The 24,117-nt window shown below is 48.6% G+C and overlaps 2 protein-coding genes, 1 long non-coding RNA gene and 3 other non-coding genes across 6 annotated transcripts; 4 read left to right on the plus strand and 2 right to left on the minus strand.

Moving 5' to 3' along the window:
- Positions 1-812: 812 nt before the first annotated feature.
- LOC129059692 (uncharacterized) lies at positions 813-8,029 on the minus strand. The gene is made up of 3 exons (XR_008525712.1): positions 6,278-8,029; positions 1,828-1,883; positions 813-1,053 (listed from the first exon to the last, which is right to left on the minus strand). It is a non-coding gene; the product is annotated as an uncharacterized LOC129059692 (long non-coding RNA).
- TRNAN-GUU (transfer RNA asparagine (anticodon GUU)) lies at positions 1,957-2,030 on the plus strand. Its single transcript has one exon. It is a non-coding gene; the product is annotated as a tRNA-Asn (tRNA).
- Positions 8,030-8,305: 276 nt separating the features above from the next.
- On the plus strand, positions 8,306-8,469 carry LOC129052661 (U1 spliceosomal RNA). Its single transcript, XR_008517761.1, has one exon. It is a non-coding gene; the product is annotated as a U1 spliceosomal RNA (small nuclear RNA).
- Positions 8,470-18,418: 9,949 nt separating this feature from the next.
- LOC134760689 (uncharacterized) lies at positions 18,419-23,543 on the plus strand. Its single transcript, XM_063719955.1, has one exon. The coding sequence runs from the start codon at positions 21,618-21,620 to the stop codon at positions 22,431-22,433; it is 816 nt and encodes a 271-aa protein (XP_063576025.1). The 5' UTR covers positions 18,419-21,617; the 3' UTR covers positions 22,434-23,543.
- On the plus strand, positions 22,030-22,101 carry TRNAE-UUC (transfer RNA glutamic acid (anticodon UUC)). The gene has a single exon. It is a non-coding gene; the product is annotated as a tRNA-Glu (tRNA).
- LOC134760690 (uncharacterized) lies at positions 22,579-23,515 on the minus strand. Its single transcript, XM_063719967.1, has one exon. The coding sequence runs from the start codon at positions 23,200-23,202 to the stop codon at positions 22,579-22,581; it is 624 nt and encodes a 207-aa protein (XP_063576037.1). The 5' UTR covers positions 23,203-23,515.
- Positions 23,544-24,117: the final 574 nt, after the last annotated feature.

The following is a 24,117-nucleotide window of genomic DNA, read 5'->3' on the forward strand; positions in this document are numbered from 1 at the left end:
ATGAATCTAGGACATTGATGATTCATGTTTTTAGGTTTTTAGTACAATTTAATATTTTAAATTTAAATACGCATTCTGAAAATTGTATAACCAGCACAAGAAACCGGCTTTACACCATATTTACAAACATAGGAAAGAAAGATGATATTTTAAATGACAATGCTTCCTAAATGGCAACATTTTTAAAGTACCTAGAGAAAAAAAGTTAACCTAGAATTCTATGCAAAAATAAAATTTCAAAACTGTGAGTGAAATAAGGACATTGAAAACATACAAAAGCTAAAAGAATTCACCAATCCACACTACAAGAAATCTTAAGAGTCCTCCGGGCAGAAGCAAAAGGATACCAGATAAAAATGTGGACCTACACAGAGAAACGAATATTGGAGATGGCATTTAGAAAGCATGTACTACACGTTTTCTTATAATTTAAATCTTTCAAAAAATATTTGACGTAATAAATAAAAGTAAGAATGAATCGCTTTTTAAAGCTTACAGTGCATAAAGTAAAAATACATAACACTGGGATAAAGGCCAGAAAGGGAGGCATAGTGATACTAGAAAGCAGACTATGATAAATTAAAGATGTATCCCAGAAACCCTAAAGCAGCCTCTGAAATAAGAAAAGGGTTATAGCTAATAAAGCAACAAAGGAAAGAAAACGGAATGAAATAAAAGCTATGGAAACACTATGCTGGAACAACTACCCTCCAGGCTTCCACCCTATAGAAATACACCAGTGGCCAATGAGAGTGTACAAGAATGATGACTGCAGCATTATTTATAATCATAAAATAATAAAACCAACATAATTTCAAAGATATATGAAAAGGATTTTATTTATTTAACAGACAATTGAACAAACAAACAATGGAGGCAAGTCCTTTGCCACAAGGAACACAGAGGGTCATGATGATGCTACTCCTGCAAGGATTTCAGGGTTCCCAGACGCCTAGTTTTCTGTCTGGTTCTTCTGGAAGATGTTATTCTTGGGAAGCAATAGGTCCTCGAGTTTGGGGCTCTTTCAGGTTCTCTCTCCATTTCCCCATTCTGCTACAATAAACAAACAAACAAAAACAATTCTCACTTCCAGAAGATCCCGCCTGTGCCTCTGCATGCGCATTTCAGGAGGTCTGGATGTCTGGTCCACCGCTCCCCGTCTTCTTTCCCAGCTTTTGCTTTTCCCTTTCTTTACCTGCTCTCGCCCTACAGCCCCACTGCCGGACCACCGCCCAGCTGAGCCCCCGCGGCTCCACCGCGCAGAAGGTGCGACGGAGGCCCTGCCAGTTGCCCGCCTTGCGGGGTGCCGAGAAATCAACGCTTTGTAAAAGGAACTTCCCCATGGAAAAAAGTCTGTTGATTTCCGCTCTCAGGGCTCTTCAAAGGACTAAAAGCTAAAGGCCACGATCAATTCATTCGACAAGTCCTAGTCGTGAGCCCTGGTGAGTACCAGACCCTGCTCCCCCCAGGGGACCCACGAGCGACCCTCACCACCATCCCTGCCCTGGTGGAGCCCCTGTGAGGAACACAAGATCTGAAGATGGCAGCGGAAGCTCCTCAGCGGCCCCCACAGCGACTGGGCAGGGTGGGCACAGGCTCCTTCAATGGGTGAAGGCGGCGCGAAGAAGGGGAAGAACCATCCCCGGAGGCCACAGGGCGTTCAGCTTCCCTTGGGCCCCCAGGCGGCTCGGGCTGGGTCGCCGACCGGGGGGTTTCTGGAAGCTTCTGAAGCAGGGGAGGGGCAGGGCGGGAGAAGGCAATTCGGCTGTTCTTCTGGCTCCGGAGTCTCCTAACGCGCAGGTGTCCAACGTGACCGGCGCGACTCACCGCTCTAATCTCTCTGGTTTTCCAAGGCCTTGCTCAGTGGTCCTGCCGGGCGGGCCCTGAGAATAGACGGAACGGAGGAAGTTCAGTGAGTGCGCCCTTCCTATATGCCCAGTAGAGTCGGAAGCGCTTGTCTCTGTGGCGCAATCGGTTAGCGCGTTCGGCTGTTAACCGAAAGGTTGGTGGTTCGAGCCCACCCAGGGACGCTTATTGGACCTTCTGAAGCATTCACGCATTGTCAATCACTAGATAAATGGGGAAGATTTTATCTTCTCGAAGTCCCAAGCCACTAACTTATGACTGATCCATGTCAAGAGCCCCCACCTTCCCGACCAGATTCTTAACCAGGTATCTCCTGAAATGCCGGGTTTACGCCTGTGTAACTAAGGAATCCTGAAACAGAGACCTAGGAACCCACTTCTGGTGTGATAAAATTATAATTCAGTCCCTTATACGCCTAAACGAGTAATTTACAAACCTCCATTTTTTCATATTTTAGTAGTCGGGGTCCACTATTACCTCCAGGATGAGCCTGGGTTTCCTGATTGCTCTATCAATAACGTGACCAGTGGAATCATTCATCACGATAGTGATCTTCTCCATCATTTTTGAAAACAGTATTTTTCCTCAGTTTATGCATGATTTAACCCTTTTCAAAATGTTTTTGTTAGCCAGGTGTGGTGGCATGCACCTATAATCCCAGCTACTTGGGAGGCTGAGGCAGGGGAATCGTATGAACTTGGGAGGTGGAGGCTGCAATGAGCTGAGATGGCACCACTACACTCCAGCCTGGGCATTACAGTGAGACTCCATCTCAAAAAAAAAAAAATGTTTTTGAGATGACGTTAGTTTCATGGTTTTAGGATCACAAAGAATGCTGCAGTCACCATTCTTGTACAGATATCTTTGGTCATTGTGGAAATGTTTACACTGCAGACATTTCTGTAGTGTAGAAAGCTGGATGCGCCATTGCTACATTATATTGCTTACATAATCTTCTAATTTGAGTCCATTCTGCAAATGTATCTTTCATGGGAGCAGCACCAAATAATATTCCAATATAAATGTTTATAAGAGGAAAATGTGCAGGTGTGCAGTTGAGCTGCGTGACTCTCCATGGGGCCCATGTGCATAAAATGGTGGCATTAGTAATCATCTGAGAGTGGAGTTTGTGGCCCTCTGATGTCAAAAGCTGAGGCAGAGGACATGAAAACCCTCGCTGTACGTCCTCTGTAGTCTGGCCAGAATTATTCCTAGGTCGGTGGTCTCTTATCAGGAGGGAATGCTGCTTGCTTGTTTTGTCAAAACCACAAAGGGAGGGAAACATCAGGCTGTTGGTTGATAACAGTAGTGAAGCAAATCTTTCCAAAGGCTAGGTTTGTTAACCCTTAGGAAAAACAATCCTAATTCTTACAAGATGGTGCCGTGCATTTCCAGGCTCTTGGTGTCCCAAAGAACTGTACATGACACACAAAGCAGCAAAGCAAAGCAAAAATTGATTAAGCACAGTAACACTCTCGGAGTGGGGAGAGTGGGCTGACCTCTGGGATGTGAGATCAGTATTAGTTTGGTGTACTTTGGGTCTTTGTATGTGTGGCTTTTTTTCTTCCCTTCACAAGGATGTCTAATCATTAGCCAGTGTTTGCCTTTTGATTGATAGGTGGGTTGTTTAGTTGCTTTGGCCCTTGTGTGCTTGCACATTGCCTCCATCCCATAATTTTAAGTACATGCATGATATGCAGTCCATATGCATGAGTTTTAATGAGCTGATTATGATATGGAGTCATGTTAAGGATACTTTTTTTTTCTAATGCACATGCGTATCTCTGAGGAGCTGCCAGTTTACTCGTTTGGATCTCGCCAGCCGTGGGGTCCTTGCTTGCTTTTCTTTTTTTTTTTTTGAGACAGAGTCTCATTATGTTGCCCAGGCTGGAGTGCAGTGGTGCAATCTCGGCTCACTGCAACCACTGCCTCGTGGGTTCAAGTGATGCTACTGTCTCAGCCTCCCAATTAGCTGGGAGTACAGGAGTGCACCACCATGCCCAGCTAATTTTTTGTATTTTTAGTAGAGAAGGGGTTTCACCATGTTGGCCAGGCTGGTCTCAAATTCCTGACCTCAAGTTATCTGCCTGCCTTGGCCTCCCAAAGTGCTGGGATTACAGACATGAGCCACCGTGCCCAACCTTGCTTGCTTTTTTAAATCTTACCTTTTGTTTTGGCTGCTGAACTTCTGCCTTTTATCTTGCTTCTTGCTCTCCCACACCATCACCTTGCTTTTGTTTCTACTTTCACTCTCTCTGCCTTTTATCCAACTTCCAGTTCCCACTGCTGTTCTCCTGCCTTATAATGGCAGTTAGTGAGAGGAGGTTTTAAGGTGGCATGTCTAACCTCCTAGCCTGCCACATCCAGAAACCACTTTCGAGGTTTCTCTGCAGTCCTGTCAGCCAAGAGGGAGTCCATTCAGTTGGTTGTAGGGCCTAGGGCTTATTTTTATTTCTCAATCCTGAGAAGATAAGGCTGGATTAATGCAGATTCTCTGCAGGTGTAAATTTCCCCTACAAAAGACAGTTTTGCAGAGTTACTTCTGTTTGCTGGCTCTCTGACAGCATCTTAAAATATGCCAAAGGAATATATTCTGGGGTAAAATATTTTTATTTCCTTCATCTATCAAGAGCTTCACCATGCTGACAGCCTCTAATCCAAGCATACCTGAAGCTTTTCTTTGTTTGTTTGTTTGTTTGTTTTTTTGAGACACAGTCTCACTCTGTCACCCAGGCTGGAGTGCAGTGGCATGATCTCGACTCACTGCAAGCTTCACCTCTCAGGTTCATGCCATTCTCCTGCCTCAGCCTCTGGAGTAGCTGGGACTCTAGGTGACTGCCACCATGCCTGGCTAATTGTTTGTAAATTTTTTAGAAGAGTTGGGGTTTCACCATGTTAGTCAGGATGGTCTTGATCTCCTGAACCAGTGACCACCCACCTGGCCCTCCCAAAGTGCTGAGATTACATGCGTGAGCCACCGTGCCCGGCCCCTGAAGCCTTTCTTTTTAAACAGCTTTCCCACCCTTGTGACTGCCTTCAAGTCTCTGCCAAAACGCAAATAACAGTGACTGACTCCCTGCTATAGCGAGCTCAGAATAAATAGCCTTTGCTTTTTTTCATTTGGTTGGTCTTTGTTTATTTGCAGAAGCTTCAATGTAGAGTTGACAAGGACTCCAATCTTTGACCAAACCTTAGTAGTTTCCTCTGAGCCCTTTTCTCTGTTACTTCTTCGCCTGCCAAGTCCAATTTTAGGAAACAATACTGTTGAGTCTAGTTTAGCAAGAGTCTTCGCAATCACCTTTGATAGCTAATCATGTTCCTCTTAGTAATTTTCCATACACCGACTTTCTTATCTTGCCAATTGGCTATAATCTTCAACTCCTCCTGCTGTATTTGAGGTTGAGCCCAGTTCTCTGCTTGTCTCTCTTGCCTACTGTAGTACATACAACAAAATTTGTCTCATGTTTTTAACAAGTGTCCAGTGTAGTCCCTCAGAAACTACCTTTGCAAAATTATGACAATAAGAGAAAGCTGACATGGCTGACTCCATCTTGGTTCTAGCCTCTCTGGCTAGCTGTCTTTGCTCATTCCTATGCAATTACTCCCAAGCTAATTTTGGGAAAAATCGAGTTTATACTTTAAATCAGGGGTCCCCAACCTCCAGGGCCACAAGACAGGTACTGGACCATGGCCTGTTAGGAATCCAGCTGAACAGCAGGATGTGAGCTGCAGGCTTTCAAGCATTACCACCTGAGCTCTGCCTCTTGTCAGATCAGCATGAGCATTAGATGCTCATCAGAGCTCGGGCCCTATTGGGAACTGCTCATGTGAGTGATCCAGATTGTGCACTCCTTATGAGACTGTAACTAATGCCTGATGACCTGAGGTGGAACAGTTTCATCTGGAAACCATCCACCACCCCCTTCCATGGAAAAAGTATCTTCCACGAAACCAGTCCCTGGTGACAAAAAGGTTGGGGACAGCCAAAAAGGCTGGTTTAAATGATAACCTTCCCCAAAACTAAATTACCCCTGTAAAACTAATGAAAGATCACCAAGTTAGGACGATGAAAGGGGCCTGATTCCTGCTAAGATGTATGCCTCACTAAATAATTACCAGCCATTATTCCAGAAGTCACAAGATTCGCAGCTTCCCCAATTACTGCTGTAAAGAACATCACTATTGTAAAACCCAAGATTGGCCTCTTGAGATGTCTTTTCAGGCTTTTGCATTTCTGACTATTGGATGGCACCATCTGGCCCGAAAATCAACCAGTCCCTTAGCCCCCACCCAGAAGCTGACTCCATGCAGAAGGGCCATTTTCCACACCCCTGTGATTTCATCCCCAACCATCAGCACCGCGCAAGCCCTAGCCCCCTCCCCAACAAACTATCTTTGAAAAACCCCTTACCTCCAAGCCTTCAGTGAGATTGGTTTGAGTAATAACTCTGTCTCCCACATGTCGTGGCTGGCCTGTGTCAATGAAACTGTTTCCTGCAGCGCCGTGGTCTCCTTGAATTGATTTTGTGTGTACATTGGGCAGGAAGAGCCCATCAGGCAGTTACATCTGCATTACGGTGCCAGTTCTTTCCACAAAGGCTGGTCAGATACCCAGAAAGTATTTCTCCACTACCACCTGGACAATGTGTCTCCCTGTCAATCTCCAGGGAATGGGGCCTGGATCAAGTATTTAGTATTCAGCAGTTACTACCCTGTCACCTAATCCCTCATTTTCAATATTTTGCCAAGCTTCCAGTGGCCTAACTGGCCACCACACCGCAGAATCTTTACTTTATGGTCTCCAAGGAGAACTCTCCACTCGATGTTTTGTGATTTGAACAATGGAATAGAACGTGATACTGGTTGGCTGGGGGAGGTCCCCGGACACTGGTGGGATCTCGACCCCAGCAGTGGTGTCCAGGCTCTTGACACCATCTCGAGAACAAAGTCAAAGATGAGCCAGCAAATAGTGAAAGAAGAGATTTATTGCAAAGCAAAAAGTACACACTCAAGAAAGGGGAGCTCGGGCATACTCGAGAGAGAACAATGGGTTCTGGGGTTTCATCTTGATGGGTTTCTTTAACCAAGGAGTGGAATATTCATGAAAATTCCTGGGTAAAGGTGGAGATTTCTCGGAACCGTGGTGCCATCCATTTTTACAGCAAATATTGGTCTCAGAACTGTCATGGCACCGGTGGGTGTATGATTTAGTATGTTAATGAGCATATAATGAGGGCCTAGGTAAAACCTCCATCAAATCCAGCACCACATCGGGTCCACTCAGTCTTAGCCAGCTTGGTCCACACCCTGGTTTTTCAGCATCTTAACAGCCCATAGCCTCAAGTCATGTAAATCTGCTGCCTAGAATTAGTTATCCTGTGACCACCCGGTAGTATTCCTGTCTCAAATCTACTTGTAAATATTCAAACGGTCATTGACTTGAGCATTCCAACTTTGCTTACTTCACAGGGTTTCCTGCGTAATATATAAGAAAAGATGATCCAGACATTTGTTAAACTTCTCAAATAAGATGTATCCCAGGTATTTGTGTCAAATTTGGATGATTTTGGTTTTGTCTTTGCAGAATATAAAAAACTAACATGAGGTAAGCACTAAGGTGTGGAGATGGCTGTGCAAGAGGTGACAAAGTCCAACACCATGCTTGAGAGTGTCCAATCATCTCTTCTGGGGCAGCATATTTTTCTACAATACTGAATTTGGAAAAAAAAAAAAACCAACAACATCAAAAAAAAAAAAAACAAACCTACAAGATTGATGAAACTGGACAACTGTCTTTATAAGATTACCAGTGATAAAACCAGTAAGGAAGGCTGGTTTGCAGTCATCTGAGCAGCCTCTTTACTTTCATAAATATGGTTTGTCTCTGATATTAAACGGCTTCCAATTGCAAGTGGAATGCTACATCACAAGGATAAGGATGCGAAGAGAACCAGTTTCTTCTGTAATCTGAAACACTCTAGTTTGAGAATTAAAAGCCATTCTTTGAAGAAGGGTTCCCCCCAGCTCCATCTGTCCTCCAAAAAGTTGCTTCTCAACACATGCTAAAGACCAGCTTCTTTGGGAGAGAGCAGATGCAGGGGAGGGAGAGAAAAAGGGAGAGGCAGACGTCATTTCCCCTTGCCGGCTCTGGCAGCGGATTGGTCGGTTGAGTGGCAGAAAGGCAGACGGGGACTTGGCAAAGCACTGTCGGTGACATCACGGATAGGGCGACTTCTATGTAGATGAGGCAGCGCAGGGGCTGCTGCTTCGCCACGAAGGAGTTCCCGTGCCGTGGGAGCGGGTTTAGGACCGCCGATCAGAACTGAAAATCCCAGCTGTATGTGAGGGCTGGAAAGGGCTCGAGAGTGCGCAGGGAAGTGACCGTGTGTGTAAAGAGTGAGGCGTATGAGGCTGTGGCGGGGCAGAGGCAGAAGATCTCATACTTACCTGGCAGGGGAGATACCATGATCACGAAGGTGGTTTTCCCAGGGCGAGGCTTATCCATTGCACTCCGGATGTGCTGACCCCTGCGATTTCCCCAAATGTGGGAAACTCGACTGCATAATTTGTGGTAGTGGGGGACTGCGTTCGCGCTTTCCCCTGACTTTATATAGTTTGAAGAACAGACTGTACGTTCAGGGTAATTTTTTTTTTCTGTTTGTTTGTACCTTGGTTAGTGTTTTAGACTTAAGCATTAATCCTACAGTGGAAAGCAGGGGAATGGAAAGTAACAGGTATCCTGTCCGCGGTAGGAGAAAAACTGAGCATCAACCTTATTGGCGTTGTAACACAAGCTAACAAGGGTGAAAATCGCTCAGCTCTTCCCTTTCTACCGGGGCTGCTTTTTGCGGGGATTGGTCCGCGTTCTCCAGTCTCTTGGTTTCTCACGCTCTCTGAAAATCTTCGTGTTTTTTCCTACCCCCCAAGTCACCTCCTACACAGCTTCTGCTTCCAAGCTCAGCCCCCACAGGAGATTGTAGGATTTCTGTGCTAGCGGGGAATGTGTTCTCACCTCTTAGAGCCAGGTAGAAACTACTCAGTAGGGCGCTGTTCTCTGGGAAGAAAGCAGGGCCTTTGGGGCTCTCAGTGTCCCCGTTGGGTTGTAGACATAACAGGCTTACTTTGCGTAGGGGAAAGGCTCTACCCGCCGCCAGGTGCCCTAGCGCATATTCCTCGAGGCCCGCACGTCAGAACCGCAGTCTAACCTGTCTTGGCCGAAATGCGCTGCGATCCTCCTTGAGATAGAAGGAGGGAAGTTTTATGAGGAGCCAGGTCCAGTTTCCCTACTTACTATCTCCTGCCGTTTACGTATCTAGTCTTTTTTCAGACTTTATTTAAGCGACAGCTTCATGTTTGATGTCTCGCTCCCACATCCTACATCCATTACCAGGCAACTTTCTAGATAGCACCCCGACCCATCCTTCCCACCCCCAAGCAGCCCTTTCCTATTTCTGGGGCCAGTGTCCTCCCCCGTCCCTCTTTCTTCAGGCCCTCGCTTATCACCTTCATGGACAGAAAATACTTAGCTCTCTCTTATCCTGTGGTTTATGCCTGACACGCGTCAGTGCCCTGGCAAATTCCTTAATACCCCTTCTCAAATAGCACTGTAAATGCATCTCTTTTTAAATCCCAGAATTATCTAATTGGTTTTGTCCCTGAACTACATGAATACTAGTATTCCACTACAGAAGAAAACCCGAGGCCTAGCGATGGCGGTTCTGGGCATTGTGCCAGCGTCTCCCAGGGTATGTTTTCTGACCTCACATACTTTTGATCAACTGAGGTCAGGAGTTCGAGACCAGCCTGATCAACATGGTGAAACTCTGTCTCTACTAAAACTACAAAAAAAAAAAAAAAAGAAGAAAGAAAGAAAGAAATTGCGGGGCGCGGTGATGAGTGTCTGTAATCCCAACTACTCGGGAGGCTGAGGCAGGAGAATCGCTTGAACCCGGGAGGCGGAGGTTACAGTGAGCCGAGATCGCGCCATTGCACCCCAGCCTGGGCAACAGAGCGAGACTCTGTCTCAAAAAAAGAAAAAAAATTAGTCCATCTGAGACATATTATTGGAGACAGTAGAATCCTGCGTCCAACAGGCACTTGGTGCAGATCTGCAGCCATTGAGCTATTGGCTCATGTTCCCTATGTTCTATTAAGTATCATGAGCAGAAATTGAGCTCTTTGGCTTTTACCCACTGAGTATGGCTATAGGACAGGTCGCTCTCTGTCTCTCTTTCTCTCTCATTATTTGCATGGTTATTTTTTGCCATCAGTGTGGGTTTTTGGTTTTGAGGTTATGAAGTGAATTTCTGGGGACAATCTCTGTTGGGTCGTGTTGACAAGGATCCAGTCCCTGTTTGGTGATACATGACAACTAATCTGGTCTGTGAGTCTTCTTTATTGTCTATTTATTGTCCTGAGATAATGGTATTTCGTGATATTTGAGACTGCAGCAATGATAGGTTGTTCAGATCTTGTCTTTCCAATGTTTGGTAAAAATTTTATGGCCCCAATAGTTGTCAATATCTGCAAGAGTGGCATCTCTATTACAAGAGTGATCTTACTACTCAATGTCCCCCCTCCCACCAAACTTCGTTCCATAGGAGCTCTTGGCTTTAACAAACTTACTATATCTAAAAGACATCTTAGTACAGGAAGAAAACTAAATCTGTAGCCTGTAAGGAGCAGTTTTCTTTGACTGGTATATTCGGGTTTCTAACCAGCTGAAAAATTCAAATACATGTCCTTTAAGGATTAAGTTTAAACCACACTACAGAAAGGAGAGAAAAGATTTATATGATCACATATAAGCGATATCACCATCCATGGTCCTATAAATGTCTAACAGCATGGAATGATGAAGGGCAGTGTCTTTTAGGATTTTTGGTTATATCTATATGTATGGCTCTGAAGAAACCCAACGTTGGGCGAGTTCCCTCAAATTTTTCACTAGGCATGACCACTGCTCTATTTTAGATAGAGATTCTGTGGGGCAAAACCTGAGAATTATGTGCCTGGCTATCAAGAAGATAGCTCCTTGCATTTTTTGGGGGAGAACACTTTTGCTTCAAGGGAGTGTTTCCCCCCGGGATTAGAAATCTTTCTGTAACCTCAGGAAACATTGCTGATGAAAACCAGGCATGGTGTGCTGCACAACTTGTAGTAATAAGGCAGAAGTTAAAAGGAAAAGACAAGTTTTCCTGTACTTGGCTGACTCCAAGACCTGCAATAGATAGAGCCCTAGCAGATTCTTAATTACACTATCTGAAAAGTCAGAGCCCCAAGGAATGAGTTCTGGAGACTCTCTCAACACAGTCCACCCCTAACAAGGATAAGAGGTAAAAACGACAAATCCCTTCACTACCTTCTCTTTCCCCCTTTCCATTTCTAATTATACAAGTTTTGTTAAGTTCCTGATTTCCCTTCAGTGCAGCTGCAAGGTCACCAGCTATACTTGCATTGCAAGACTTGTCACAGTTTGATTAGCTGCCTTTCTTCTGCTTCTGTAAGCCCTCTTGCCTGCCCCATGAGTTTCGTGCCATCAAATTTCTGCCGTGCCATTCAAACTAGCTGACCCCCTTTCAGAAGTGTGTATAAAGTCAAGCCCTGTCTTTGTTCAGGGCTCAGCCTTTGGATTTTAATCTGCTGTGCCTGAGTGCAGTCAATAAATCCTCCTGTTCTACTTATTGGTCTCTCCGTTCTCCTGATTCCCACAACAGTAGTAGGGGACTGCGTTCACATTTTCCCCTGGTCTTTCATGGTATGAATAACAGATGGATTTTTTTTTTTTTTTTTTTTTTTTTTTTGCCTATAGTCGCAGGCGCCGTCTCAGTGATTGTATGGTGTGGTCAGCTGTTTTTGTTTTTGTGAGACCTTGTTTTCTTGTTTCCTGTCCTGGGACAGATGTCTGTAGTCACTTGTTTCCTCAGGAGACAAATTTCAGTCTCTGTGGGGGAGTTCTCTCCTGTTATCTGTGGTGGTACTAGGCAGGCGGCGCTCAGGGATCTAGGCTTCCTTGCTTTGTAGATTGCTCAATGGTCCCCAAGGCCTAGTGGCTTTTAACAGCACTTGAAAACCTTAGTGTTTTTCCACTGTCCCCAGGGTCACCTCTTACACGGCCTCTTTTTTTGTTTGTTTGACTTTTTCTCTGAGAGACAGTCTTACTGTATCTCGTGGCATCTTGGTTGACGCGATCCTCCCACCTCAGCCTCTGGAGTAGCAGAGGCATGCGTCACCACAGCCAGCTAATTTCTGTTCTTGTTTTTGCTGTTGTGGTGGTTGTTTTGTTTTTTTAAGAGTTGAAGTTTCGCCATGTTCCCCAGGCAACGTGCTCCCCGCGAAGGAGGCCGCCCGCCTGGGGGAGGGCTGGAGCCACGTCCCCGGGCTAGGGGTGCTGTGGGCACTGCGGGTACCGTACCCACCGCTGCCCGGCGCTGGAGGCCAAGAGAGCATTCCCGACGGGTTCCGCGGATGCCCCGCCGAGTCCTGCGTCCCATCCTGCCCGGATTGTCGCGGGCCGGGGCATGACATGAGGCCGGGGCCTGCGCGGCCGCAGCGGCCTGCAGGGCGCAGCCGTCCCTCCGCCGGTCGGGGTCCCCTCGCTCAGTCTATGAGACAAATAAATAAATAAATAAAGAAATAAAAGATGGAGTCTTGCTCTGTCGCCCGGGGTGGAGTGCAGTGGAGCGATCTCGGCTGACTTCAACCTCTGCCTCCCAAGTTCAAGAGATTCTCCTGCCTCAGCCTCCGGAGTAACTGGGATTACAGGGGCATGCCACCACACCCGGCTGATTTTTGGATTTTTATTTGAGATGGGATTTCATCATGTTGGCCAGGCTGGTCTCGAACCCCTGACTTCAAGTGATCCACCTGACTTGACCTCCCAAAGTGCTGGGATTACAGGCATGAGCCACTGCACCAGCCAGAAGGGGGCATTAATATGCAAGCACTGTATAGGGCAACATCTGTGTTCACCTCTTACAAATCTTAATGCCGTGCATATGAGTGGGTTCCTTCATGTTCCCCTGGGGATGTTTGAGGTTGCCTGTATGTGTTATGTGTGTGCATATCTTTAAGCTCAGATATGCATAGGTGGATTGACACCTCTGTTTGAATGTATTCCCATGAGCTCATGCCATTAATTCACCATGGCAAGAAATATTTACTGAGCGTGAGCCATGCCATTCCACAGCCACCATTCTAGTGCTAAGGTACAATGAGGAAGAAAAAATCGAGGCTTTCTGAGCTCACATTGGGATGGGGGCATGGTGGGGAGACCCAGGCATCAGTGTAATAAACAGAAACCATGGCAGGGCTAACTGTTCTGGAGGAGAGGTACATGGTGTACTGAGGACCCTGAGGTTGACCCAGGTGCACGTTTGAGCTTTGCCTGCATGGTTTGGGTTTTGTGGGCTCACCTGCATGTGTCCACACAGGCCCCATCTGCATGTCTGTGCATGGCTGCATCGCCTCATGCACACGTGCACTGCCCCTGGGCTTGCCCACATGTGCCTGCTCCCCAGGGTGCCAGGCTATCAGCCTACAAGGCATTGTGGGTCTGGGCCCAGCCTGCCACCCCCTACAGAGGCCTGAGCCTGCCTTCCCAGGAGGCCCAGGACTCTCACCCATGACCCTTCCCTGCAGCTGGAGCAGACTCTGTGGCTGGAATCTGGGGAGCTGGAGACGCAAGAGCGCAGGGGGCTGGTCCTGCAGAGCGTGGAATTGTGGAGGCAGCTACAGGAGGAGCAGGCCTCCTACCGGCGCAAGCTGCAGGCCTACCAGGAGGGCCAGCAGCGGCAGGCCCAGCTTGTGCAGCAGCTGCAGGGCAAGTTCAAGGCCACCCATTCCTGCTCTTTCCCTACCACGTGTTGACTTTGCCCTGCCCCCACCCCTGGGGCTCACCATCAGCTCCCAATCCCCAGATTCTCCAGTACGAGAAGAGGTTCTCGGAGCTGTAGCAGCTGTTGGAGAGATCCGGAGAGCTGGAGCAGCAGCGGCTGAGGGTGGGTGCCAGGGTGGGGTAGGGGCAGACCCTGTCCTCCACCTGCCCAGCCTGGTGCTTTAGCCTCCCTCCCACCCAGGACACAGAGCACAGCCAAGACATGGGGAGTGCCCACATCTGGCTGGAGGAGGAACAGCAGGGAGGGCCAGGGCTGGCAGGATGGCCCGCTGGGCGAGCGCCTACTGATCCCCTGTGCCCCACTCAGGAGTGCCAGCCTGGTCCAGGTGAATGCCATGCTCCGAGAACAGCTGGACCAGGCAGGTTTGGCCAACCAGGCTCTGAGTGAGGAGATACGAAAGGTGACCAGTGACTGGACACGCAGCCGCAAGGAGCTGGAGCAGTGGGAGGCGGCATGGAGGTGCGAGGAGGAGGTGGGCATGGGGGTGCAGGGAGGCCAGCTGGACTCAAGAGGAAGTGGCACTGCAGAGGAGGGAGGACTCAGAAGCCTGGAGAGGGAGAGGGAGCACTGTCTAAGGGAGCATGTTAGCAGAAGTAAATAGACGTCATCACAATAGTTGGTCTTTATCAATGTGTAGCATGTACCATGTGTACCGTGTGAATTGACCTTTATTCCTCGTGATAACTGCGTGTGGTATGTGCTATCACCCTCCTCATTTTAAAGAGAGGTTAAGGCCGGTCACAGTGGCTCATGCCTGTAATCCCAGCACTTTGGGAGGCTGAGGCAGGCAGATCACCTGAGGTCAGGAGTTCGAGAGCAGTGTGGCCAACATGGTGAAACCTCATCTCTACTACAAATACAAAAATTAGCCTGGCGTGGTGGCACACACCTGTCGTCCTAGCTATTCGAGAGGCTGAGAGATCATGCCACTGCACTCCATCCTGGACAACAAAGCAAGACTCTGTCTTGAAATGAATAAATACATAAAGAGTGGTTGAGTAACCTTCCCACAGTCATGCAACTGGCAGCTGGGATGCAAAGCTAGGTCCCTTGCATTTTTGCCCTTCCTTGCTGCCTCTTGCAGCCAAAAGAGGACTTGAAACCCAGGTCCCTGTGCAGGAGGGAGCCATGAGGCTTGGGAAGCTGAGCGTGGCCGCTGCGACACAGCTCCATGTACAGGCCCACAGGAAGACCCACTCTCTGAACGACGGTGCCTCCTGGGATGGTCGGAGATGAGGGAAGCAGGGGGAGGGAGTAAACCCGCTCTCACACCAACCCTTCCCTCGGCATGTCTTCCCTCCAGTCCTTCAATGCCTACTTCAGCAACGAGCACAGTCACCTGCTCCTCCTCTGGAGGCAGGTGGTGGGGTTCTGGCGGTTGATCAGTGAGGTGAAGATGTTCACTGAGAGGTGAGGCCTGGCCGGGGATGGGGCAGCAGCTGAGAGACAGCCCTGCTCTTTCCATCCAGCTCAATTCAGTTGAATTTCAGTTCACCTCAATACACCTACTGTGTACAAGGGCCTGTGAGGACACAGAGGCCACTTGTAATAACCATTACCACAGTCGTGGCAGTCAGCATTTATTAGATGTTTACTCTGGGCTAGGCTCTTTGTATATTTCATTTCAACTAATATTCATAGCTTCCCTGTGAGGTAGGAACTGTGTTCATTCCCATTTTATAGATAAGGACATTGAGGTGCAGAGAGGTTGAGTGATCTTCCTGAGGTCACTCAGTAATACATAAGTGGCTGAGTCGGAGTTTCAAGTTCCTGACTTTTTTTTTTTTTTTTTGACATGGAGTCTTGCTGTGTCACCAGGCTGGAATGCAGTGACACAATCGTGGATCACTGCAACCTCCACCTCCTGGGTTCAAGCAATTCTCCTGGCTCAGCCTCCCGAGTTGCTGGGATAACAGGTGCATGCTGCCATGCCTGGATAATTTTTTTTTGTATTTTAGTAGAGTCGGGGTTTCACCATGTTGCCCAGGCTGGTCTCGAACCCCTGAGCTCAGGCGGAGCCTTAGCCTCCCAAAGTGCTGGGATTATAGGCATGAGCCACCATGCCATGCCAAAGTTCCTGATTTTAATCCACTAGAATATTCAGCTTTGCTACCAAGGACCTCACAGCCTCTAGTGATGAAAAGATGTAGATCCCCAAAATTCTAGACTGAGGAAGTGAGTGGTTAGTGATATGTACGTGGGACAGAGGAAATGTCCTCGAGGCTCAGAAGGATGGGAGGGGTGGGGAGTTCAGAAAAACCGATTTGTGGAGATGGAATTTGCACTGAGCATCAAGGGATGGGTACGGTTGAAGCAGAGCAGCAGGCACTCCAAGCAGGAGCAAGGCATGAGCAAAGGCATGGAGATAGGAGCCCATGGCAGCCAGGGGTTTGCAACAAAAAGCTGGTACAGGGAAAGGAGAGCCTGCCTCAGCGGGGGAGCTTGGGCCTGCCTGATCTTTGAGCAGGGGTGTCTGATCGGTGTGAGCAGTCAGCTCAACAGTAGTGTTGGGGAGGCCGTGGAGACAGCCCCAAGGCAGGAGGCCAAGGTGTTTCATTCAGTGTGTTAAAAACATTTTAGCTAGTAATCTTTTCTTTTCCTTATGTCTCACTACAGCCTCAGCCTCCTGGTCTGAAGCAATCCTCCTACCTCAGGTCCTGTGCAGCTGGGACCACAGATGCATGCCACCAGGCTTGCCGATTTTTTTATTTCTTGTAGAGTCGAGGTCTCACTTTGTTGCCCAAGTTGGTCTTGAACTTCTGTGCCCAAGTGATCCTCCTGCCTTGGCCTCCCAAGGTGCTGGGATTACAGGCATGAGAAACTACACCTGGTTTAATAATCTTTTCTTAATATCATCAAATAGCCAGTGTCTACATTTTCCGTATGTCTCATAAATGTCACAGATAGGCAAGGTGCGGTGGCTCACGGCTATAATCCCAGTACTTCGGGAGGCCAAGGAGGGCAGATCATCTGAGGTCTAGAGTTCGAGACCAGCCTGGCCAACATGGTGAAACCCCCATCTCTACTAAAAATACAAAAATTATCCATGTGTGGTGACACACGCCTGTAATCCCAGCTACTGGGGAGGCTGAGGCACCAGACTCGCTTGAACCCAGGAGGCGGAGGTTTCAGTGAGTCGAGATCACACCACTGCACTCCAGCCTGGGTGACAGAGTGAAACTCTGTCTCTAAATAAATAAATGAATAAAAAGTCACAGATAGTCTTGCCTTAGTTTTTTCTTTACAATTTGTTTGAATCCGGATCCATAGACATTCACAAAGTGTGAATGGTTGCTTTGTTTTTTGTTGTTGTTGTTGTTGTTGTTGTTTTGAGATGGAGTCTCACTTTGTTGCCCAGGCTGGAGTGCAGTGGCAGGATCTTGGCTCACTACAACCTCTGCCTCCTGGGTTCAGCAATTTATGGCTTCAGCCTCTTGAGTAGCTGGGATTACAGGAGTGCGCCACCACGCCCAGCTAACTTCTGTAGTTTTAGTAGAGATGGGGGCTTCACCATGTTGGCCAGGCTGGTCTTGACCTCAGGTGATCCACCTACCTTGGTCTCCCAAAGTGCTGGGATTAGAAGACTGAGCCACTGTGCCCAGACCATGTTTTGTCTTTTACGTCCCTTTTAACTTATTTGTTCAGGAAACTGGGCTAGTTGTCCTTGGAGATTCTCATGGTCTGGATTTTGCTGGTTGCATCTTTATGGTGTCAATTAACATGTTTCTTTATCCCATGTATTTCCTGTCAATTGGATGTTGGATCTAAAGCTAGGTCAGATTCAGGTTCTTCCAGTTGCTTTTTTTTTTTTTTTTATCAAGAAACCATAAGTAGAATGTGTTCTAGCAGAATGCCCCTATGCCTGGTGTCTCTCTTTTCAAGATCCAACCCACTCATCAGAGGCTGCAAAAGTGAGCTTCTCATTTAGTCACTCCTGTGTATATTAATTAGAATTCTACAATGAGGTACTTTCCCTCCTTACTATTTGATAACCAGTGGTACATTTCCTTCAGGAAAGGAAAGGAAAGGATTTAACCTGTATTATGGACTTAAAATACGTTTTTTTTTTTTTAGAAAGTCTCTCTCCGTCACCCAGGCTGGAGTGCAGTGGCACAATCACAACTCATGTTAGGCTTGATCTTCCAGGCTCAAGTGATCCTCCCACCTCAGCCTCCCAAGTAGCTGGGACTATAAGTGTTCACCACTATACCCATGTAATTTTTTTTTTTTTTTTTTTTGAGACAGGGTCTTGCTATGTCTCAAGAAATGGGCCACCACGCCTGGCCTTAAAATACATTAGAAATGTATTTTAAGGCCAGGCGTCATGGCTCATGCCTGTAATCCCAGCACTTTTGGAGGCTGAGGCGGGTGGATCACCTGAGGTCAGGAGTTCAAGACCAACGTGGCCAGCAGGGTGAAACCCCATCTCTTCTAAAAATACAAAAATTAGCTGGCTGTCGTGACGTGCATCTGTAATTCCAGCTACTTGGGAGGCTGAGGCAGGAGAATCGCTTGAACTGGAGAGGCGGAGGTTGCAGAGAGCTGAGATTGCACCAGTGCACTCCAGCCTGGGCAACAGAGCCAGACTCCATCTGAAAAACAAACAAACAAACAAAAAATTTTGTAAGTAGCATTTAAATTTTTATATTTTACTTTAGATTAAGTCACACGTTCACATTTCAAAAGGGTACACAGTAAAATGGCTCCCTCTCACCTCTGACCCCAGATATTCCCATTCCGTCCTTGGAGGCAAGCAACATTATCAGCTTCTTTTTCTTTTTATATATACAATGTTTTTCTTTCTTTTCTTTTTTTTTTTTTTTTTTTTTTTTTTTTTTGTTGGCCACCAAGTTACCACGAGAAGCATTGTCAGTTTCTTTTTCTTTTTTCTTTACTTTTTTTTTTTTTTTTGAGATGGAGTCTCGCTCTGTCTCCCAGGCTGGAGGGCAGTGGCACGATCTTGGCTCACTGCAACCTCCGCCTCCTGGGTTCAAGCAATTCTCCCACCTCCGCCTCCCAAGTAGCTGTGATGACAGGCATGAGCCTCCACAGAAAATACTCCAGCAGGAACTGGGTGCAGCGTACCAGACCACTATAATTCTAATTACAGGGTGTGGAGGTCAGATACGTTTTGTGACTATTTTGTCTCTGTCGGTGGCTTGCTTGCCTTTTCACTTTCTTAGTGGTATCTTTTGATGAGAAGGTGTGGCTAATGTTGATGAAGTCTCATTTATCATGTCTTTCTTATACCTATATTTTTTCTGTGTCCTGCTTGTTGGTAGGGTAATCTTTGCCTACCAACAAGTCACAAAGTATCCTTGAAATGCTTTATATCTTTACCTTTTAAGTTTTGGTGTATAATGCACCTGAAAGTACTTTTGTGTGTAGTGTAAGGGAGAATAACATTGTTGGTCTCCCCACATCCATATACAAATCCATTAATTAAAATGATTTATTTTCTTTTATTGAACTGCTTTTATTGAAAACCCATTTATTGACCGTATAGCTGTGGTTCAGTTTCAAGTCTCTTAACTCAGTCTGTTTATCTATTTGTCACTCCTGATGCCTTGTCTATAATAGCTTATAGTAAGCCTTAAAGTCAGATAATACAAGTCCTTGTTATTTTTTACACATTGCAATAAATTTTGAAATAGGTAATCACTCATAAAACCATCACACACATCAGGATATGCTGTCACTTCATCTGTTTCTGATATGGTTTGGCCGTGCCCTCACCCAAATCTCAACTTGAATTGTACCTCCCAGAATTCCCATGTGTTGTGGGAGGGACCTAGGAGGAGGTCATTGAATCATAGGGGTGGGTCTTTCCTGTGCTATTCTCCTGATAGTGAATAAGTCTCACTATCTGATGGGTTTATCAGGGGTTTCTGCTTTTGCTTCTTCCTCATTTTCTCTTGCTGCTGCCATGTAAGAAGTGCCTTTTACCTCCCGCCATGATTCTGAGGCCTCCCCAGTCATATGGAAATGGAAGTCCAATTAAACCTCTTTTTCGTCCCGAACTCTGTTATGTATTTGGCAGCAGCGTGAATACGGACTAATATACTCTCATTTCTGAGTGGGACACACGCTCTCGCTCACATATGCTGGTTGCTGACTTGTGACTGAAGATTCTCTATTGTACCCTCTAGGGACAATACATCTCCAGTTGTCTGCGGGGAGGATGAACATGCAAAAAATCCACACCACTCAGTACAGAGTCTCGATTTAGTCCCATTAGTCTGAATGGGACTAATGCCCTTATAAAAGGGACCCCGGGGAGCTCTCTCGCGCTCTTTCAGCCCCCTGAGGGTACAATGAGAAGGTGGCAGTCTACAACCAGGACAAAATGCCCTCACCATAACCCTACCATGTCGGCACCGTGATCTCGGACTTCCAACCTCCAGAACTGTGAGAAATCAATTTCTGTTGTGAATCAGCCACCCAGTTGATGGTACAGTGTTACAGAAACACGAACTAAGACAGAGATGGAATCCTATGGAGAGTCCCTAATTTGCTAAGCTGGTCATGAGGCGGGATGTTGCCAGTTAGAAACAGGAAGAGCTGACATTTTGTGTATATGAAAGAAGACAGTGGACAGGCCCATTGTGTCGGCTTTGTCCGCCTTGGCAAACTGGAGACGGAAACTCGATTCACCATCGCCAGCCACGGGAGGACCGGGAGGAACTCCAGAGGAGGTTAGGTCGACTTCATGGTAACTTTAGATCCTGAAACCTCCCAGGATTTTTCTTGTCTTCCCTTTGCTCTCTCTTCTGCCTACCCAACAGGACAGGACTCGCCGCCTTTCTTTCCCGGCAGAAAGGGGTCCGTTGTGGACAGGACCAAAGTGAGCAGCCGGTTTCCCCTACATGTCCTTCCCGGCCTGGGCGTCTCGGGAGCTCAGGCTGACCCGAGACCTAACTCCCGGCGAGTGGAACCAGCAGGAGCCTGGAAGAGCGCGCGCACCGGGGTGGAGGTTGGGCGCCGGGGTCGAGAACCGCAGTCAAACCCTCTTCTTCCCGGGGCACTGCGCACCTGCCCCCGGGGATGCCAAAGGAAGTGGCCCATAAAGCTTCTCTGCAACCGAAAGAGGCCTGAAGCTCCAGGAGGGCCGAGAGGAGCCTCGTTGAGCGAACCCAGCCTCTGCCTGGCTGGCCCTGGTCAACAGGCTCGGAAGAGGCCGATTTGGAGGATAGAACGGAAGAAAACACCTAAAGGTTTCGAATCTCATGATGTAGAGATGTTAAAAGCCTCCAATCCTAAGGTCCGACTGTGCGGGGGAGCGAGGGGGTCTGAAGCTGGATCGACCCCTGAGCCTTCATCTGGAGAGTCTTCTGCACAAGCTCAGAGCACGACAAGGCGCATCAGTGGTTATCAAGAGGGGGCAACTTCACCCTTGCACGCCTCTCCCATCCCCGCTGGGACACTAGGTCACGACTAGGGGAAGCCGGGAGGGAGAATGTTAACCCCCTGGCATCTATCTAGTCAGCGGAGGCGACGGATGCTGCTAAACACCTTACAATCCACCGGAGGGCCCCTCCCCTACCCCGAAGTAGCCATTCCGCAGAGGTGGAGAGACTCGCGTGAAGCTCAATGCCCACGCACTTAGCAGACGGGAAATCATGAATTGATGACCCGTTGGCTCTTGGATCGGAGGAAAAAACTCCAGCGTCAGAGGGAACTCTGGAAGTTTTGTCCGGAGCAAACGGAAGGGTGGTGTTGCCATCGCCTAAGGTGGGAAAATGGCAGGTGTCACAGGTTGCAGGGGAAGGTCCGAGACCAGCTGAGGGCCCCGGAGCCTTCCTGGAAAGAGTTTCCCATCCAGCCCGTCTCGGTTCCGCATCCGTCTGATTCCTTATGATGTTGAGGGTGCTGGCGTCTGGGTCCTTTATGATGCAGCGGGTGCCCCCGTCTCACCCCGGGCGCCTCCCGTCTCCCGCCTCCTCCTGGCAACCTGGTGCGCGGCTCCGGACCTGGCGACCCACGACCGGCTGGTCACTTGCTGCCGCCTCGCAAAGGCGCATCTCTAGTTCAGTGGTGAGCTGCGGCCGGGTCGCTGCAACTCGCTCCAGGACTCGGGATTCGGTGTCCCTCGCGGAGCCCTCGGTGTGTCGCCTGCAGGCTCTTTTATTGAAGGAAGCAGGGAGGGAACGGCCTTGTGAGAGACTCCAGGAGCAAAGAGCGACCCTCAAAAGGCCCAAGTCCTTCCAGAGCTCAGGGAAAGTGTCGCTTCTGGCCGAAGAAAGGAGAGAAAGCTCCTTCCCCTGTGTCCCTGGTGGTCTAGTGGCTAGGATTCGGCGCTTTCACCGCCGCGGCCCGGGTTCGATTCCCGGTCAGGGAATTGTTTTGCACTGGCCGCCCTCCCGCAGGAATCTTCCTTCACTAGGCTGTCAGCCGGCCTGCTCCAAAGGCCAGAGGCAGAACAGTCTCCACAGCGAGAGGCAAAGCTGGGCGAGGGAGGGCAAGTCCTGGTGGACCACCTCTCACCACACACCGCTCCTGTTTATCTCCGTGTCCCTCATCCGCGGAAGCGGCTTTAGAGAGCGAATGAGCGTCTCGCTCAGGTGTACACAGCCGTGCAGAGATGCCAGCCCCCGTGGAGCCGCACCCGATAAGCTCACCCTCTTTCCCGTCGCCACTTCGGAGGCGCCTATCGGGCTGAGCTGCGAATAACTAAGAGAGAGGCCAAGTCGTGGCGTTTGTGCCAGCCCCGGACACGGGCACCGGCCAGTCAGCGGAGCCTCCTCACCTCCGTTGGCAGCTAACGCGCTCGTTAGGCCTTCGGAAGAGGCGACCGGAGGCGATGCCAGCGAATTTGTTAGGGGGTGAGCGGCGGGTGAGGTCCTCGAGGGCGGTCCCGTTTGCTGATTGAGCGGTAGAGGGAGGCGATGTTCGCTGACGCAACAAGGACAGCAGGTGGAGGAGGCACAGACGGAAAACTACTGCCGTGCCCTAAGCAGAAGGCAGGTGTAAAAATCAGCACTAAGACGTCAAAGCGATGGTACCACAGTGAAATCCCACGATGTCTACACTCAACCGAGCACTTGAGCACGCTCCCCCTTTTCCATTCAGTACTCCCAGGAGGGGTTCGGAAGAACCCCGAGTCCACTGTAAGCTCAGGGGACAGCGGGAGCCAGGGAGGTGAAGTGCACAGAGGCAGCGGGCAGAACCGCGGGGGTGAGAGGGCGCGGTGGCTGCGGGGCGGGAGCCGCTGCTGAGAGGCGGCCTGGGTTGTCTTGTGGGGTGACCGTCGGTGGAATCTTTGGTGGAGAGTGGTTTGGAAGAATGGCGAGGGGCGGCAGTGGGGAGGGTGGTGACCCTGAGCGACCGGCCAGGGCGAGGAGGCTGTGCTGTCCCTGCAGGCCATGTGCTCCTTTCCACTTACCTGGCAGGGGGAGACCGTGGTCACGAAGGGGGTTCTCCCAGAGTGAAGCTTCTTCATCGCACTCTAGAGTTGCTGATCCCTGTGATTTCCTCAATGTGGGAAATGGTGTTTGTGCTAGAAGAGGCTGTGCTCTTTACCTGACATAAGGGGGTTCAAGACTGACATCCCCTCACGCCCACCCTAAAACGTTTACATGGCTTCCTCGTCTCTTTTTTTTCTGTCCTAAAGTCGCCTCATCTTCACATCCCCTCATTTTTTCTTCCACACTCGAGAGTGTCTCTCTCTCTCATTAAAAGCTCCATCAAATATTTGAAATATCTCAACCAGAAAGACTGCAATAAATACATTATTTCATTCGTGGAAGCTACAGACCAGCTAGGTTGAGAGATGCTTGATATTTTCTGCTAAACGGTGAGGCATAGAGCACTTGGAAGGTTTCTCTTTGGGCCGTTGTTTGTGTACTCTTGGGTTTCCTTCTTTTCCCCAGACAGTATGGCGCTGTGGGGCCAGCGGTAAACCCTGCTTTCCGGCTTTCTGGCTGCAGATAAAGGCTGCATCTGGTGCAGGAATGAAAAGCAAACCAAAAGACACGTGGGTTCGCCCCAGTGGGTCCAAGATAGAGTCTGACTGTACCAGGATTCGGATTAGAACAGGGGTTGCTGCAGGCACAACGCAGACTACTAACCAGTACAGAATCCCAAGGCGCCCCACACCTACTGCCCATCGTTGTGCTTCCCCACCCCTCTTTTATTTATTTATATATATTTTTGAGAGACAGAATTTCGCTTTGTCGCCCAGGCTGGAGGGCAGTGGCACGATCTGGGCTCACTGCTACCTCCGCCTCTCAGGTTCCAGCGATCCTCCTGCCTCAGCCTCCTGAGTAGCTGAGACTACAAGCGTGCGCCACCAAGCCCAGCTAATTTTTGTATTTGTAGTAGAGACGGGCTTTCACCATGTTGGCCCGGCTGGTCT

Source organism: Pongo abelii, chromosome 1, assembly GCF_028885655.2.
Source record: "Pongo abelii isolate AG06213 chromosome 1, NHGRI_mPonAbe1-v2.0_pri, whole genome shotgun sequence".
NCBI lineage: Eukaryota > Metazoa > Chordata > Mammalia > Primates > Hominidae > Pongo > Pongo abelii.